We start from the raw sequence: 16,036 nt of genomic DNA on the forward strand, positions 1-16,036 counted from the left end.
AATCATTTTGGCCAAATACTACACCAGGGTGTTTTATATGTAATAATATCACAAATTGCATTGGGTTATTTTTTAAAAGAACATTTTTCTCATGCGTTTCTTTATTGATTTGTTACGATTTGAACAATTTAGAATCTAAATTATTGTTACTTCCATATTAAACTGTGAACTCTCCTTGGGTTCCCAGTATTGGCCCTGGGGTCACAGGTTTTAAAAATTGGAATCGACAGTTCTTACTATCTGCAACCTTTCTATCAGGAAACCTGCATAGTTATTATATATTTTTTCATTTCAACAATACATTCAATTATATATATATATTACCTTAGTCCTATAAGTCCTTCCGTCTTAAAATTTGGAACATTGGAAAAAAGGTCGCTGATCTGAAACATAAAGGAAGAGTTATCTGACTTGTGACACTGTGATCTTGTTTAGTGCACCAACTGAGGCCACGTAATAGCTGTATACATACTTCTTGGAGGAGGTCGCCCTCTAACGATTTGTAGTTTTCTGAGCTAGTGTTTAAAAAGTCAGGATTCCAGAGTTCCCAAAGTAAGAAATCGCCCCGGAATTTTGTAAAGATCTGCTGACCTGAAACACAAATATATTGGAATGAATGAATGAATGAATTAGAGAAAGAGGGGGGGGGGGGAGTTCAGGCTTATATCTATATATCAGTTGATCTGAATGAAAGCAAAAAAAAATAATTGTAAAATCCTTCCGATTATAATGTAAAGGTTGTTCTATAGTGATGTTTTTCGTTTTTAATATGAATGTCGTCACGTTTACTTTAAGCAAAAATACATGAACATTGCTGTTATCTCTAACTTAACTCGCGGATGTTGCTTTCTTCTTTAAACCCCACAATAACATGACTGGTTCCCACACACCAGTCAAAGAAATACTGACCACAAATCTACCCAAAGTGACCTATCTGCAGTATTTACTTTCATGATCCTCGAGTAAACATTTGTATTGAGTCTTCCATTGATAAAGCAGTAGTACTCTTTAGATACACATTAACCTTAGTGTTCTCACGGTTATCTGTTTTATACAGATATCATTAGCAAATACCTGAAGAAAGACGGACGATTTATTTTAATTACAATGAAGAAACAATTTATGTATACATTTTCCTCATCTTTATAGAAAAATTTGACAAAACATAATCTGAATTACAATGTACTCGCATATATTTAAAGTTGATGAAAGCGACTTGCTTCATTAGTGGCATAATGCGCTATGATAGAAAAAGTTCTTATCTCTTATTATTTCGTGATTACATCCTTCAGTTTGGATAAAAATTAACATAATATTTATTCGAAAACCTTCCTCGGCAATAAAGAGCAAGAGATTATTCAGTTTTGCGTTACTTGGCTTTATATTTTGTTCAGTTACAAGCTTTCAACTGTTGAGAGAGAGAGAGAGAGAGAGAGAGAGAGAGATTGCAGTGTTGGGTTATAATGTTACATAGACTAGTCTTTTTGTGTGACTCACGCTGCATTAATACAACCAGTGGTCATAAATCAGAGTGATGTAAAGGTAGACAATGTGTTTATTGAAAACGACTTCATTTATATCATTTTTGTGGTCTCAAGATTAAAAGTTTTTCCCTGTTCCATACATTTTAGGAGGCCACAGAATGAACCTTTTAATGACCATGACAGACAGGCCAGGCACATGGAAACTTCAACCTGCACCTGCATTTATATCATTCTGTCAAGCAGACGTCAATTTTATTGCATATTCACATTTCACATGGACATTCATTTTTCAAAATCCGAATTGGAGTTGAGGTAATTTTATTTTACAACTATCTATTAACCGTATGCACAACTTGACTCCATTAAAAAACTTGGAAAAATCAAAAGATTCAGATTATATAATTCCAAGTTTATTGCATGCATTGCTGATACATGCAACACGGTTCGCGATCACTTCCAAGATATATGTAGGCTTTGTAGCTGAAACACAGGTAACAGTAGATAAAGCACTCAGAGGACAGGGCATGTAAGGTCAAGGAAATAAAACTCTTCTATTTTTGGAATACGACTATTGCATATATTTCACGATTTTTACATAACACAGGTGACGGATGTCTTAGTTTCAATTAAATGGCGGACTCCTTAATCAATTTATGGGTCATCGTTGGTCATTTAGAGATCGTATAAACGTCAAAGTTTGAAATCAAAGGGAGCGGAAACAATAGCTGAATGGTGTGTGATTTTCTCGTCTTTTGCTGTATTTAGACTGACCCTCGGTGACAGCGGAAGGCGGATGTCTTTTGATCAGACGTCTAGGTACCGCATCATGTATTTCCCTGTATTAGTATAAAAGCACTCTATTTTGGAAATAAAAGGTTTCTTTTGGTTAATATTCTGGGATGGTGGTGGGGATTATGTTTGAACAAGTTCACAATAAATACACGGGTCCTTGGGTGAAAAAAAAATTGACGAAACTTGTAATGGCTTTTTGGAAATTATTAAAACCGTGTTTGATAAACACGTCTTTTTTGACACTGGTGTAATCGTTTGGGACACATGTAGTTAGTTTTTCTACGCTTTGTGACATTAATATTAGACTGCGCATATACAAACGAGCTATGGTCTGTGTACATTTTGTACCACGGAAACCACAGCCTGATCATGACGAGGGGACACTTAAGGTGCTATGGAACACCTGTCGGTATTAAATAATTATTAAAGTGCATTATAAAAAAAAAGTCTCATTAATTCAAAATTTTTAAATTTTGCGATATCTGTCCAAAAAAATATATTTAAAGAATTTTTGGAAAGGTAAAAATTATAAAAGCCACAGCGGGATTCGAACTTACGACTTACAAGATTGGTAGATAACGCTTTAACCCTTTGCGCTACGTTATTTAGTAACAAAATTTGGGGGGGGGGGGATAATCGAATTATACTTGTTTATTTCGATAGGAAGTACGCCACAATATGGAGGTGCCCCCCCCCATACCACCAATATAGCGGGAAGCCCTTTTTGACTACTAGTATTTTCAGTCTGTTTGTATCTCCCACTCATGAGAACAGAATCTATTCATTGAGTGACAACGAGGCTTCTACTCCACTTGATGTCGGGAAAATCCCCGAAACATGGCCTCTCCTGAATCACTTGAAACTCTTGGACTTCTCTTGTACACAAGTCTGCTCTCTAAGAGCTTTATAGGGTTTCGAACGGTTAGTATACATGTCGTGCATTATCACAATAAATATTGATGATTGCCATGTAAAACTCTAATCATGAATACGAGAGTCTTAAAGCCTACTCTATCTGAAGAGTTTACATTTTCATTAATGTCTCATATTGTAGACTGTATACGACATGTATCGTACAATTGTAGTTCCATGAGTTAGCTGATCACCCCTACATTCCAGAATGGTTCGCACGACCGGTTTTTTAAAGGTAGGTACAAACTGTGTCATTTAAATCAACCATGTGCACTCCAAACACATAATATCAACTCTTGTATTGAAAGAATTTTTATATTGATCGTAAGATGATTTTGTAGTAGTAGTGTCAGTACTACGGCCAGGGCCAGCCCTCCACCCCAGGTTTAACGTATGTCGCGGGGGGGGGGGGGGGGGGTGGTCTAACGACAGCCTAATCCCCTTAGAATTACATGGTCCGAACCATGACTCAAACCTAACGAAAGGACAATAGTCCGGTAATGCAGAGAGCACACTTATGAGTGTCTTTTTATTTTGAAACATAGCGCTTAGATCTTGGAGAATAAAAGAGGGGGACATGGTTCTACAGACAATAATCATGCCCCTTTACAGCCCTCTCCCCCTGACCGATTTCTCCGCAAACGGGGCAGGAGATAACCGTCCGTCCTATGGGCAGGGTAGGAGAAGCTTCTATTGAAGCTGCCGACATGCCCTCCACCCGAATGTTCTCTTAAGTTACAGATCTGCAGCTATCTACATCGTATCGCGTGCGAAAATATATGTTATGATGACAAAACATGTTTATACATGCTCTGTCGAGTTACAAAAGTCATTCATAAATACAAGTTATATATATAGAGTGTTACCCCCTCCAACTGTGTTCTTTCATAAGCTGATTTACAAATACCAAAACTATGCTTATCCGCACATTCTCAATCAATACAAAGTGCCACAACCGGGGGTGATTTTCATAAGATTACAAATCCAACAATTTTTCGAAGTTAATATTCCTTCGTAAGTAGCGATTTTCTAATCCTTGACACGACCAAGTAATAACAACTTTGAAAAATTCTAAAAACATAAATAAATATGGTCTTAATAAGATAACAAGCCCTCATAACGTCTAGTATGTGGAGCGCTGTGGGGGAAGGGTTTGTATTGTTTGATTGTATAGAATGAATGAATGTGATTTCTTGATCGTAATCTATAAAGCGATACCGGCGCGTATGGAATGTATTTTACTGAATAAATAAAATGATAAACTGTCGTTCATAAAAAAGGTGTGCTGAATTACACGATATATTTGGCATTGTTAGCATTTGTATATGTAATATTTTAGCTTATGGTAGGCTCCATTCAAATTGTTTACTGTTCATGAAACTATAAATTATTATTAAAAGTAAGACTACGTTACTCAAAATTACTCTACACACGTCATTCCACTGAATTTTAAAACTTTTTTGTGCGACTATGTAGGACACTTTTAGAAAATAAAATCCCTCCGCAAAATTTCTTTGCGAAGCGAATAAGCAAATCAACTCGGTGATCTAAACTGACAGTGAATCACTGTCTAGCTTGTGTCAGGACTTGTGAGTGGCTAGTGACACGCCGGAGGAGCTCTACCCCTATATCTACAGCTGACTCGTTAATTTTTTAAGTGAACCTACCATGCAATTTATTAAAAATATTTAAATCGATTATTTTATTAAAAATGTACTATTTTTTATTTTATTCTACCGGTATATAATAAGGACGATTAACTTAAAGCTATACACGCTATAATTTGCGTCAATTTTGAATGACAGTGAAAACGCATGTGTTTGTCAACTTATAAAAGTTATCCTTAATCTGTAAATTACAAGGGTGAATTCCATCTCGTTACAAAGATATAGATTTTTAATTGTTTATTTTCCTGCTAGGAAAATATACCTTTTCATGAATATTGATGAAGGAAGAGCAAACCGACCTCATTGCGCATGTCCGCGCTGTGGTCGTTATTGTTTGCCTAATTAAATATCCAACTTGATTTTTAATATGCTTAACAGTTGTTAATTTGAAATACATACATGTATAATGAGTAAAATACGCTTGCCATTCACGATACCCTTACTTCTGCATTAACACTTATAGGATCTATAAATAGCACATAGGGGAAAAACACAGGTCTACGTCATTTCTTTAAAGGAAGTATTCATATCTACTCACAGGCTTGTATTTTTTTTCTTTTGTTTGTACTCGTATATCGGACAAATTTATGCTTTACTGAAAATATCCCTTCCTTTGTGAAACTATCACAATTATGAAGATGTTGACCCTTCACCAGTTTTGGTATGATAGGCTAAATTTAGCTGTCGATATCACGTGATAGATTGATATTCACGAGGAGGCATTACTTTCCTGGCAGGAAAATAAATATTTTTTATTGTTTAATATTTGATATATTTGTTACGTGATCGAATTGAGCATTATAATTAACAGAATAAAGGTAACTTTTATTAGTAATCAAACACATACAGTTTCCCCTTTATTCAAAATTGACGCAAATTATAGCGTGTATAGCTTTAAAGTGGCGGTTCCTTTAAAAAAAAATTAGAGATTATTGAGAATCAAAATTTTAAATTGTCATGACGCTGGTTTCGAGTGAAATATACACAGATTGCGTAGTCTAAGCTAAAAAGCCAGACAAATCTTGTTGATTTCAAAAAGCAATGGCTGAGTGGCCTACAATGAAATAGACAGGCCTACGTCACATTGCTGTTTGACACCAATTACCCAATGTCCAAGCTCTTGTTAAAATGGTTCTAAAATGATTTGAACGGTTGCTGTAGAGATCTCTTCTGTAGTATCCAACATGAACCAACAAAATTATCTGATTATAGTTACTATTTTCATTTGTTTTTACATCTCTCTTTGAATTTCTCTTCAAATATCAATACATGTATATAAATAGCGGTAGTGAATGAAAATAAAAACTCATCATAATGTCAGTGCGCTCTATAACATTAACAGCCAATTCTACCATATAAGGAAGGCTACTACATGTGTATGGAGGTCCGACGCCAGTCCGTGAAGACCGTGCTCTCATCATGATTTACCAACAACTCCCCATGTCATACCATCCTTTTTCATCTGAATCTGTATCACGTAGCTATGTCAACGTGCGCTGGATTGTGTTTTCAAGAGACAAACATCAATTAATAAGTAAAGAGATTTAAAAATCTAATCGATATTCATTGGTAGAATTGGTGAGTCCGTGAAAGATAGCACAGAACTATAGTTCCGGATCAAAGAGAAGGTTGAAGTTTTAAAAATCAACCAGACCCACTTTATTGGTTAAATGTCACAGAGTTACAAATCTTAAACGTTATATATTTGCCCACGATTTAATGAAAATTACGCCATTTGTCTATTGCTGGTATACATCTGTCAGTGATATAGCAAGTCAAATCGGTTGCATGTAGAACTGCTTAGATTTTCTAAAGCACAGTGACTCAGAAGTCAGATGGCAGTTACGAAAACACCATCAGGTCGCTTTTACGAATGATTTGATCACCATGTAAGAAATTGGACACATTAAAAAACAACAATTTCAATATGCGTAAAAAACCTAGGCAAATATATAAACTTAAGTATGAAATTAAGAACCAATATTTGAAGTTAACTTTAGTTGTTGTTCTTTTGATTTTTTCCCTTAATGTCGTATTTCTGTATGTACTAGGGTCTCCTGTAAAACATCCACTTCTGTATTTTACTATGTTCTTAAGTATTAATTTGTATCTGATGAGCTGCACAACGTATAGAAATAAAGAATGAACTAATTAACAAATCGGACACACTCACACTGATCATAAACGTGATTAGAGCGATCACAAATCAGCATTATTTCTGTCTAGACACGCACACAGCACAAGTGGTTCCATGTACTGTATCATATTCACTAGCAAAGGATTAACTATCCCAGAGAAGCGGATCAAAAACCTTTGGCTGGCAAAGATGGTACCACCCCCCCCCCCGGGTCGTCCTCGGTCCGCCGAAAGCTGTGATGTACAATGTACATTGCCACCGTCCGCCAGAGGTAGCCGGCGTGTAATCGACTCATTATGACAATGACACGTCCTGGATTTATGGTTGTGTTGATCGTTTGTCAATCTTGTCACAAGAACTTTTTTTGGGAATTTTCTTCTCGTTACAAAGCTTTCCCGAAACCCAAAATATGACAGACATTTTATGAATTTGTACACAAAAGATGATATAATCTTATATCTTTTTTAACTGAATTCCTTAATCAGATGACAAGTCAAATAAAATTCTCATTTATAACAGAAAAATTATACGAATGAAACTGTTGTCCTAAGTGCTCCTTGCTGATAAACTTTAAATCTGAAATGACAACTTAATCATCCTCATAGGCTTAACCGCAATTTGAATATTTAGAAACAAACTTATAACACTTTCAAAATGGAGAGACAATGTATAGGGCCGTCGATCAAAGTCGTAATATGGATTCTTCACATAGAACATGTGTAATTGGATTCCAATATATGACACAACATAAAAGAATGCGTCCATATTCTTTGTAAAGGTTATCAAAGAGCACGGGCAATCGTTAAAGAAGGGGACTGTCATACATATACTTGCTATTTTAAGCAATATCTGCCAGCACTTAAAAATGTTTCGTCCTTTTATTGCAAAAATGGATTAAAACAATGAAAGGTTTAAGAATTATTAAGACCAGTGATCTATGTTGAGATGGAGAGAGTTTATGGTTAGTAGTGAGAGTCACTCAACTGTTGTGGTTAGTGACTGCTGATGATCGGGGACTACAAATGTCCATAGAACTGGAATGCCGAATCGATCACCACCAGCAATAATATTCACCTTTTCTCATAAAATAGTTCTGTATGGAGCGTCTGGTGTAAACTAGGTCCTTCCAGGTAACCGTATGCGGTGTTGTGGTACCTAGTATTACACAGTTCCCGTCGATAATGATATACTGGTCGCCGACGTACGGCCGTGCCTGGCTGACTGAGCTCTTCGATTATAAACAAACTCATGAATTGTCTCTGATGGCTGTAGGCACGTGTTGCCAATCAAAGCAAGCATCAATTTTTTTGCCTATGACTGGTCTGAATTGTAAGTATGTTTCTATCAAATAATTGGAAGAATTTGATAATATACTGGAAGAAGAAAATATACTTCTAGAAGCAATGTAATTGTGTATACATTATTTATATAAGATAAGCCATTCTAAATTGAAATGAAATACTTGATTTTTTTTATTAAGACATTATAAGATGAAAGGGCTTAGCAGCTAGACTTGAAGGTATTTTAGGTATGTAGTAAATAGAGATACATGTATGATCAAGAGTAACAATGATGGTGAATCATTAGAGACCGGTTGTAAAATAAGCAACACTTCATCATACACGGCCTGTGTACGTAAGGAAGCACCCCTCTCCGCCCCCTAATTACACGTCCTCGATAAAACTGGATTCAAATACCGTGAAATCAGGAGTCTCACAGCGTGTCCTTTTTGAGTGTGTATTTTCCCACGATCTCCAGTAAATCGTTATACCAGGGTAGAGAGTAACTAAAGTAACTAGAACTTTAGTACACAAGTCAGAAAATAAACATAAAGGTCATGTGACAATTGCTAATTTATAATTTTGCTATCAACAATTACGTCACGTGGCCAGTCTAAGTGTGGATAACACATGTCATGTGACCTAGCCATTGTGTCCGGATAGGGCCACTGCAACAGCCTAATAGTGCATTCTAATCACCATCATATAAGAAGAAAGACTTCCTAATTATTTATAAGTTTTTAGCCCAAAGTGTATAAATGACATTTGGTTTACATTTTGCCAATACTTGAATATTTTTTTATAAAAAATTAGCACCACTTATATAACCCCGTCATAATGCCTCGATGGTCAAGGTTGAACAAACTTAAACACACTTTACATCAAGATGTTAGCATTACGTACAGCATATTGAATGAAAGATGTTTCATATTGAGCCCGAATACACTGTAGTCCTAATAAGTTCACTGCAACACTAATGGTGCAGCATGATTTAGATGGTACAGTTTTATACAGATTTAAAACATAGAGAATATCATGATACTTCAGTTCACATCATAAAACCAGTCTAGAAAACTGAAGATTTCCATAAGAGCCAACCCGTTTTCGCTTTATTTCAGTAATTTTGATTGAAATTCCGAAGAAGTCGAGGTTTGAGTAGTTTACAGACAGACATACAGATACCGGTAGATGGGCGCCATCAGTCAAGATATCACGAGCCTAAAGCTCAGGTAAGCTAAAAACCTACTGATGTTACATGTTACTAATTCCTCAATTTCAATCTATCAAAGTGATGTTTCATAACGAATCATTCAATGGGCACACCTGACATAATAGCTCCTCCAACTCGTTGGTTAATGGTAGATAGTTTGTCTTTCCTTATTGAATTCTATATATATTATCTTATGCTTCGTTTTACTTGAAAGATTATTACGTGGTTACTTATTTTTTTCAAGTCTATACATTAAATAACCTTTCATAACTATAATCCACACATTTCAGATATGAATAGTGTGTACTGAATTATCACAAACAGGTATGTATAGCTTCCTGAACCACTGACACAGTGAACGTCAATGAAATCTTTTCAGAACAGGTATTCTGTGTTCATTCACGTCTGGGGGTTTAAATCCATTCACAAATCTAGGTAAATAGAGCAGTAGCTGGCAGCTACTCATCACCAGGGTCCCCCGGCGGTGTCCCTGACGTCACACTGCGGACCATAGCTTCACATCTCGCTGCACGGTTTCTTCCTTTAACTCTCGCCTTTTATGATGAACTGTTTAGAATCGTATCAGTTTTCATCACAATACATATAATATGTGAACCAACTTCAAGAATCTGTTTCTTACTCCAACGCTATAAAATCAACTGTGTTACATCATATTTACGGGATTGATTGTTCATACTTTTGTATTTAATATTCATTTTGTCATATATTACGAAGTCTGGTCGGTTATTGGCTTAGCTTTACGGAAAAGCTTCATGTACAACTAGGAAACAAACAGACAGATCAAAAGTAGTTGACAAAAGTGAAACAGTATAGCTTATATAACAACATACGGACATGAAATCTTATTTTACAGACTCAGTTGTGTAACTTGCATGACAAACATACAGACAATGTCATCAACAGCCGTACAAACAGTAGCACATTTGATAAACATGCAGTGTATTAAATTGATTAAACAGACTGAGGATCTTAGAAACAAATATTACAGCTTATTTGTCAAACGGACAAAAGAAACTTCCTCGACAACCATACGAACAGTATTTCTTATTTGACAATAATTGGACATTGTAGCCTATCAAACGGAGGAGTAATATAATGGTTATATAACTGACAAACAGAGGGACACTAGCTACACTAGCTTCCATAACGAACGGTATATATTAGAAATAGTGCAGCTTATTTGACAGAACGTTTGTGAAGCTAACAGACAAACACCTTCAACCGCCGCTGATTGTAATGTTTCAAAATACCTACACGTCTTTTTCAGTGTTCAGATTTGCATAACAGCTTAAAAACAAAGTACAACTCGAATTTACAAGATCTGTCCCCAGTTAACTCATTTATAAATGAAAATTAAAGCATCATGCAGAATGTGCTGCAGAGTGGCCTGACAGCTAGCGAAGGACACCTTAATGGCCAGATCTAATAAAAACACACAAGTCGTCACAGATGATGGATTACTGTTATGCAACTTTAAAGAGAGGACAATTTAATTGCAATATGCAAGATTTTTCAAAAACAAGACGTGGTTAGTAGAAAACAGTGACATTTACTTATAAGACATCGCAGCAGTCTTAATTTCGCAAGACATGACTTTTGTATTTGGGATTATTATAATGAACACGATGACCAGCAGGGGCTCTCCCGCTGTTCTCTCTTCTGTATGATTATCATATTACAGCGTACGCGTATTTATCATAATGCTTGCTATCACGTGATTTTGTAAATTGATTTGTCTATGAATTTTGATAAAAATGGAAACTAGGATCACTCAGACAGATTGTTTTTAAAAACTTTTAAATTTTGAACCATTTAAAGTACAGCGGTCCGAGGCCGATTGGCGCTCTGTTTGGAACAAGATCGTTCAATGTCCGGCGTCTTCTCCACAACAAGCGATACTTATGGACTAAGTCCTCCTTTCACTAAGTTAAAGGACCGGGGTCTAACTTTTCATCCGTTGTTATGTAAGATAGTCAACTTTCAACACAAGACCGTTCTGGATATTGTTGGAATTCAACAAATGAGCTGCCTGAGTCGGATTTAGTTCTGCGAAGTCGCGGGCCGCGCCTCTCAAACCAGTTCCGCGTATTTTTAAACACGGTGGGCAAATCGTCGTGGGCGAGTCTATATAATTACTCAATATGACACCGACAGGTTGAACTAGAAAAATAAATGGGATGACCTGTAGTTTGCAAAAATTAACAAGAATTAAAAAATTCCAATAAACTGAAGTTTGTGGGTGCGGGCTCATCATCATTACTCCCTTAAAATAATCAGGCAACTGGTATACTTACATGTAAATAAAATATTGAATGGCACTTCAGATTCTTTACCAAGCAACATGCTAGTGTCATGTTGTACATTTTGAATTAACGGGGTGAGTGTAGATACAAATTTTACAATTTGACAAACTATATGACTTAATATAAAAAGGAATAATAAAAATTGCATGTAAGTAGCTTTAAAAGTTCTGAATTAACTGCGTGGCTGCAAATACAAAATTTACAACATGACACTAGTTTGGTCTAATAAAGCGGAATCTTGTATACTGTATGTAGTCATCGACGGGCGACTGACGGCAGTTGCGTGGATAGTTGTGATGTATCGGTGTATCTATCAAATTTATGATTTTCTTCCATAGCTAACATAAGATTTAAATTCCTTTCCTTTAAAAACTTTTTTGTTTGTGTCTCAAGTATTAAAACTAAAGATCGGTGTATCCATGCCCCGTCTGTCCGTCTGCTTATAAGGACAATGTGATAACGAGGTTTTACGTCTGCTGAGATTTTAAGGGGTCTAGATGGTCGTGGCCGTTTTTGGACTTTATTGATTTCTTCAGAAGAAGAGCTCTTTATAATGATATAGAAAAATAATTTAAAAAATTAAGCTAGGATTTAAGGGTTTTTTCTTCATTCAGTTATGATTTACAGCTGAAGAAATTGTCTCTAAAATTGAATGGTAGATCTGATGGGGAATTGGTTGACCACCAAGCCTCCCTAACGATGCAATTCGGTGCAAGATAGATAAATATCAAAACCTGGGGATTGAGATTGAACGAAACTCAAAGAAATGTGCATAACCCTCCCGCCTCCCCCCCCCCTCTCTCTCTCTCTCTCTCTCTCTCTCTCTCTCTCTCTCTCAAAATCTTTTATCTATCCATTTATCCATCCAACTAATTATATCGTAAGTTCGAGACTCTACCGCTACCAAATCTCCTAAACAATTGAATGCTAAGACATGTAGAACAATCCATCAGGAACGTATATTCTGGCCCCAATTACATGTGCCGCTGGTCGTTGTCATACAATGTGGTCGAATGTCTCCGGTCTTAGTCACCGAGAGACAAGTAGCAGGGGGCGAGAGAGCGAGCACAAAGAGGTCTTGTCAGGACCTTGCCCACATTGGCAGGAAACACCCTACTTCCCAAGTACACCCAGCTCAATAGGTCTGCTGTTTACTAGTAAAAATGGCCAGTACAAATCTTGATTCATTGCTGTATGACAATTGATCAATACTGTGGGTAAATATACTTTTGTAGAGAATGTAATATGGTCACCAATTATAAGGCAAACGTGAATAAGCATGGACGAGAGATCATGCCATAACAAGCTCATCTAGATCTTGTCGGAGTTGATCTTTATACGTGTATTTTTACTCACATATCAGTATAAAGTACTAATTATATATTGGGACATTGTCCAGTGGTTTTGAGATCGAAATAAATGAATAAATATACTTATATTACTAGCTGATTGTTAATTGCTGACTGCAAATATCCTGATTGCTAATATTCTTCTATGACCTCGAATGTCCTTACAAAAGTCGCATAATTGAAGTGTGCGAATATTCTGGTAGCGGAAGTACTCCTCTTCTTTGATGGACCGAGATCTTTGACTAGTCCCCTGCCCCTGGACTGTCAGCTGTCAGACGCCTGAATGAGGACAGATGCCAGAGAGAGGCTTACCCTTGGTTTGGTATTACGACCCTAGACCCGATAAAGTTTGTCAAAAGGTATGAAATTTGTAACGGATTAATTCTCAAACATCAAAAAGGCGAATATTAGCACAGCCAAGTCACGCCGCGATCAATGTCTGTCAAAGAAGGCAGAGATGAGAGGCCCTGTCATTTCTATACATGTATGGCGGCTGGTTTAAGATAACGTTAAGATGGCTTATACAAAGACTGAACAGAAATACAGACGCGCATTTTTTTTAAAGTAACATTGGTCTTCTAAGTAACTCACAGAGTAACACCAGTAAATGGTTTTTTAACAATCAAATACACATGTTACGCAGCCATCATTCTCTAGTGTATAGTAAAACAGACGTGTGTACAGATTGTACTACTTTACCATGAAAGATTGGCTCTCTGTCAGTATTTTTGGGCCAGAGTCATTTTACAATATTGTTTAAAATTCTGAAGCGTATTCATTCTTTACCGTTATGTACAGAGCTTTATATTGACAGACAGACAGACGGTACATGGAATGTGTGACCAGACCGACCTCTCCTGTCACAGTACCTCTGTTTCAGCGCTTCCGAAATAAGAGGACTCGGGGGGAGGGGGGGGGGTTACTCGGGTAGATAATAACGTTACTGAGATTATGTATACACCTACATATACGTTTAGCTGTCAAGAGGGGTAGCTATATTTCTTGTATTATTTTCTAATCCGTGGTAGCTGTAATATAGAAGGCATTTCCCCCTAACATGCATTTCCTTTCTCCATATGCATTTCCATTAGCGTTTCTGGTAGTGACTGTGCGTGTTTTGTCTACAGAGGCGTCAACACGTGCAGCCCGCCCCTCTGACACATTATGTTAATGGCTTATAGTGTCTGCAGGTCCTAATAAAGAATTAATTTCTCACCTTATCATAATTACATCTTTGTTTGAGATAAAGACGTAACAAGGACTTTTTGTTTGCCAGATAATGAGGCACTGCTAGGTCGGAAAAAAGTTATACTACAGCTAGAGTGTAGTATGAGAAACTAGTTTCATATATAATTGGGGATGAGGTGGGATCGGCTGAAAGGGGGATCTGTTTTAGATCTGCTGTATAATCATTTGACTTTTTAAATCTTAGGCATACGATTCCTTTAGCAATGAGTTCCGTATGATCTATATCTTCCAGTTTCATTTAAAACTGGTTTGATCCTAAACGTAACAATACCGTCTCGTGAATTAAAATGACAATGCACTCTTTTATGCTGTGACTATCAAACTTATTGCAGACGTGAGGGTTTTATTTTTGCATTACAATGGCCGATTGTCGTCTGCCCGAGAGTGGCGAAAGCGGATCATTAAACTGTTCGATATGCATTACATGGTATCAATTCAGAGAGAGAGAGAGAGAGAGAGAGAGAGAGAGAGAGAGATCATGCTCATGGACTTACCGGACACTCCCAGTAGTAAGCTGGTTAGCAGCAGCAGTCTGGAAGTAGCGAACATCTCCACGTGCTTTAATTCCTTGTCACTCGATATCAGGTGTCAAAAGATGAACATCAAAGCTGCAACCAAATCAATGTTACTTTCCAATAACAAAATCCTAAAACTACCTTGTCATGACTTTGGATTGTCCGATTTTGTACACCGATATTTTGGATAATTATTGCTGATAACTTTACTATATTAAGTCAACCGGTTCTTGAGCACAATTGAAAAGAATAAAATTAAATGGTTGTAAAATTCCTTTGAATGAATATTTCAATCCATTGATCCGTTTGAAACCATGCTATAGATCGGTGTCTCTCCAAAATGACTGGTCGCAAGGCGTTGTCTTCAAGAATTTGATCTGACCAGTTCTATTAAGGTAACACAAAAGTCCAAAACACACCTTATTCCTTAATTGGCCACTACTAAGGCCTACACCTGAATAGGTATGAACTACTAAACGGAATAACAGGTAAGAATTTGGAATCGTCCAGAAGGGGCGTGTAGGATTTCACATGGGCCGTTATTGATTGAGATAATATAGAACGTATTAGTGTAAATATTCTTAATCATGCGTAACGATTTAACAATTTCAATAGTGACGATTGCTAATAACTCGCCATTATGTAAAGATCCAGTTCCACTAGAGCTAATGGTAATCGGACATATTTAACCGTAAAAAGTTATTTATAGAATTTTAAAATTCCGAAATTCTTTTTAAAGCACCTGAAATGGTTTGTAACCCATCCTTCTATGATGATGAATATGGTGCTTACAAATTATACAAATCAGTTTCAATTCATGCGAGGTGTCGGTTCAAAGTACATCTCAATATTTTTTATGGAGAAAAGTCTCAAGTTATGTATGATTGAGTAAAAATTGTACTATCATTATCAAGAAATCTGAATTTGGATGAAATCTAAACTTGCGCGAATCAAATTTTTAGAGCCGAGGACAATGTCCGTCCTTCCGTCCGATACAATACAAATGAAAAAATATGTTATTATAAACTGCATTGAATTCATAAAACTCTTTATTTCAAAAATGTTTTTCTTTCAAATTAAATTGGTACTATTAAATTTTAAAAGTCAATTTAAAGTGC

General features: G+C 36.4%; 1 protein-coding gene and 1 long non-coding RNA gene across 2 annotated transcripts in view; one reads left to right on the top strand and one right to left on the bottom strand.

Moving 5' to 3' along the window:
• LOC128174444 (mucin-2-like) overlaps nucleotides 1–15,762 on the bottom strand; it is a 33,067-nt gene extending 17,305 nt beyond the window's left edge. The window contains exons 1-3 of the mRNA XM_052840001.1: nucleotides 14,898–15,762; nucleotides 473–591; nucleotides 325–383 (exon numbers count right to left, since the gene is read on the bottom strand). Coding sequence (XP_052695961.1) covers nucleotides 325–383; nucleotides 473–591; nucleotides 14,898–14,952 — 233 coding nt within the window. The 5' untranslated portion in view covers nucleotides 14,953–15,762. The remainder of the gene's footprint in view (nucleotides 1–324; nucleotides 384–472; nucleotides 592–14,897) is intronic.
• On the top strand, nucleotides 3,131–9,742 carry LOC128171323 (uncharacterized). The gene is made up of 3 exons (XR_008242062.1): nucleotides 3,131–3,197; nucleotides 3,362–3,423; nucleotides 9,391–9,742. It is a non-coding gene; the product is annotated as an uncharacterized LOC128171323 (long non-coding RNA).
• Nucleotides 15,763–16,036: the final 274 nt, after the last annotated feature.

Source organism: Crassostrea angulata, chromosome 2 (genome assembly GCF_025612915.1).
Source record: "Crassostrea angulata isolate pt1a10 chromosome 2, ASM2561291v2, whole genome shotgun sequence".
NCBI lineage: Eukaryota > Metazoa > Mollusca > Bivalvia > Ostreida > Ostreidae > Magallana > Magallana angulata.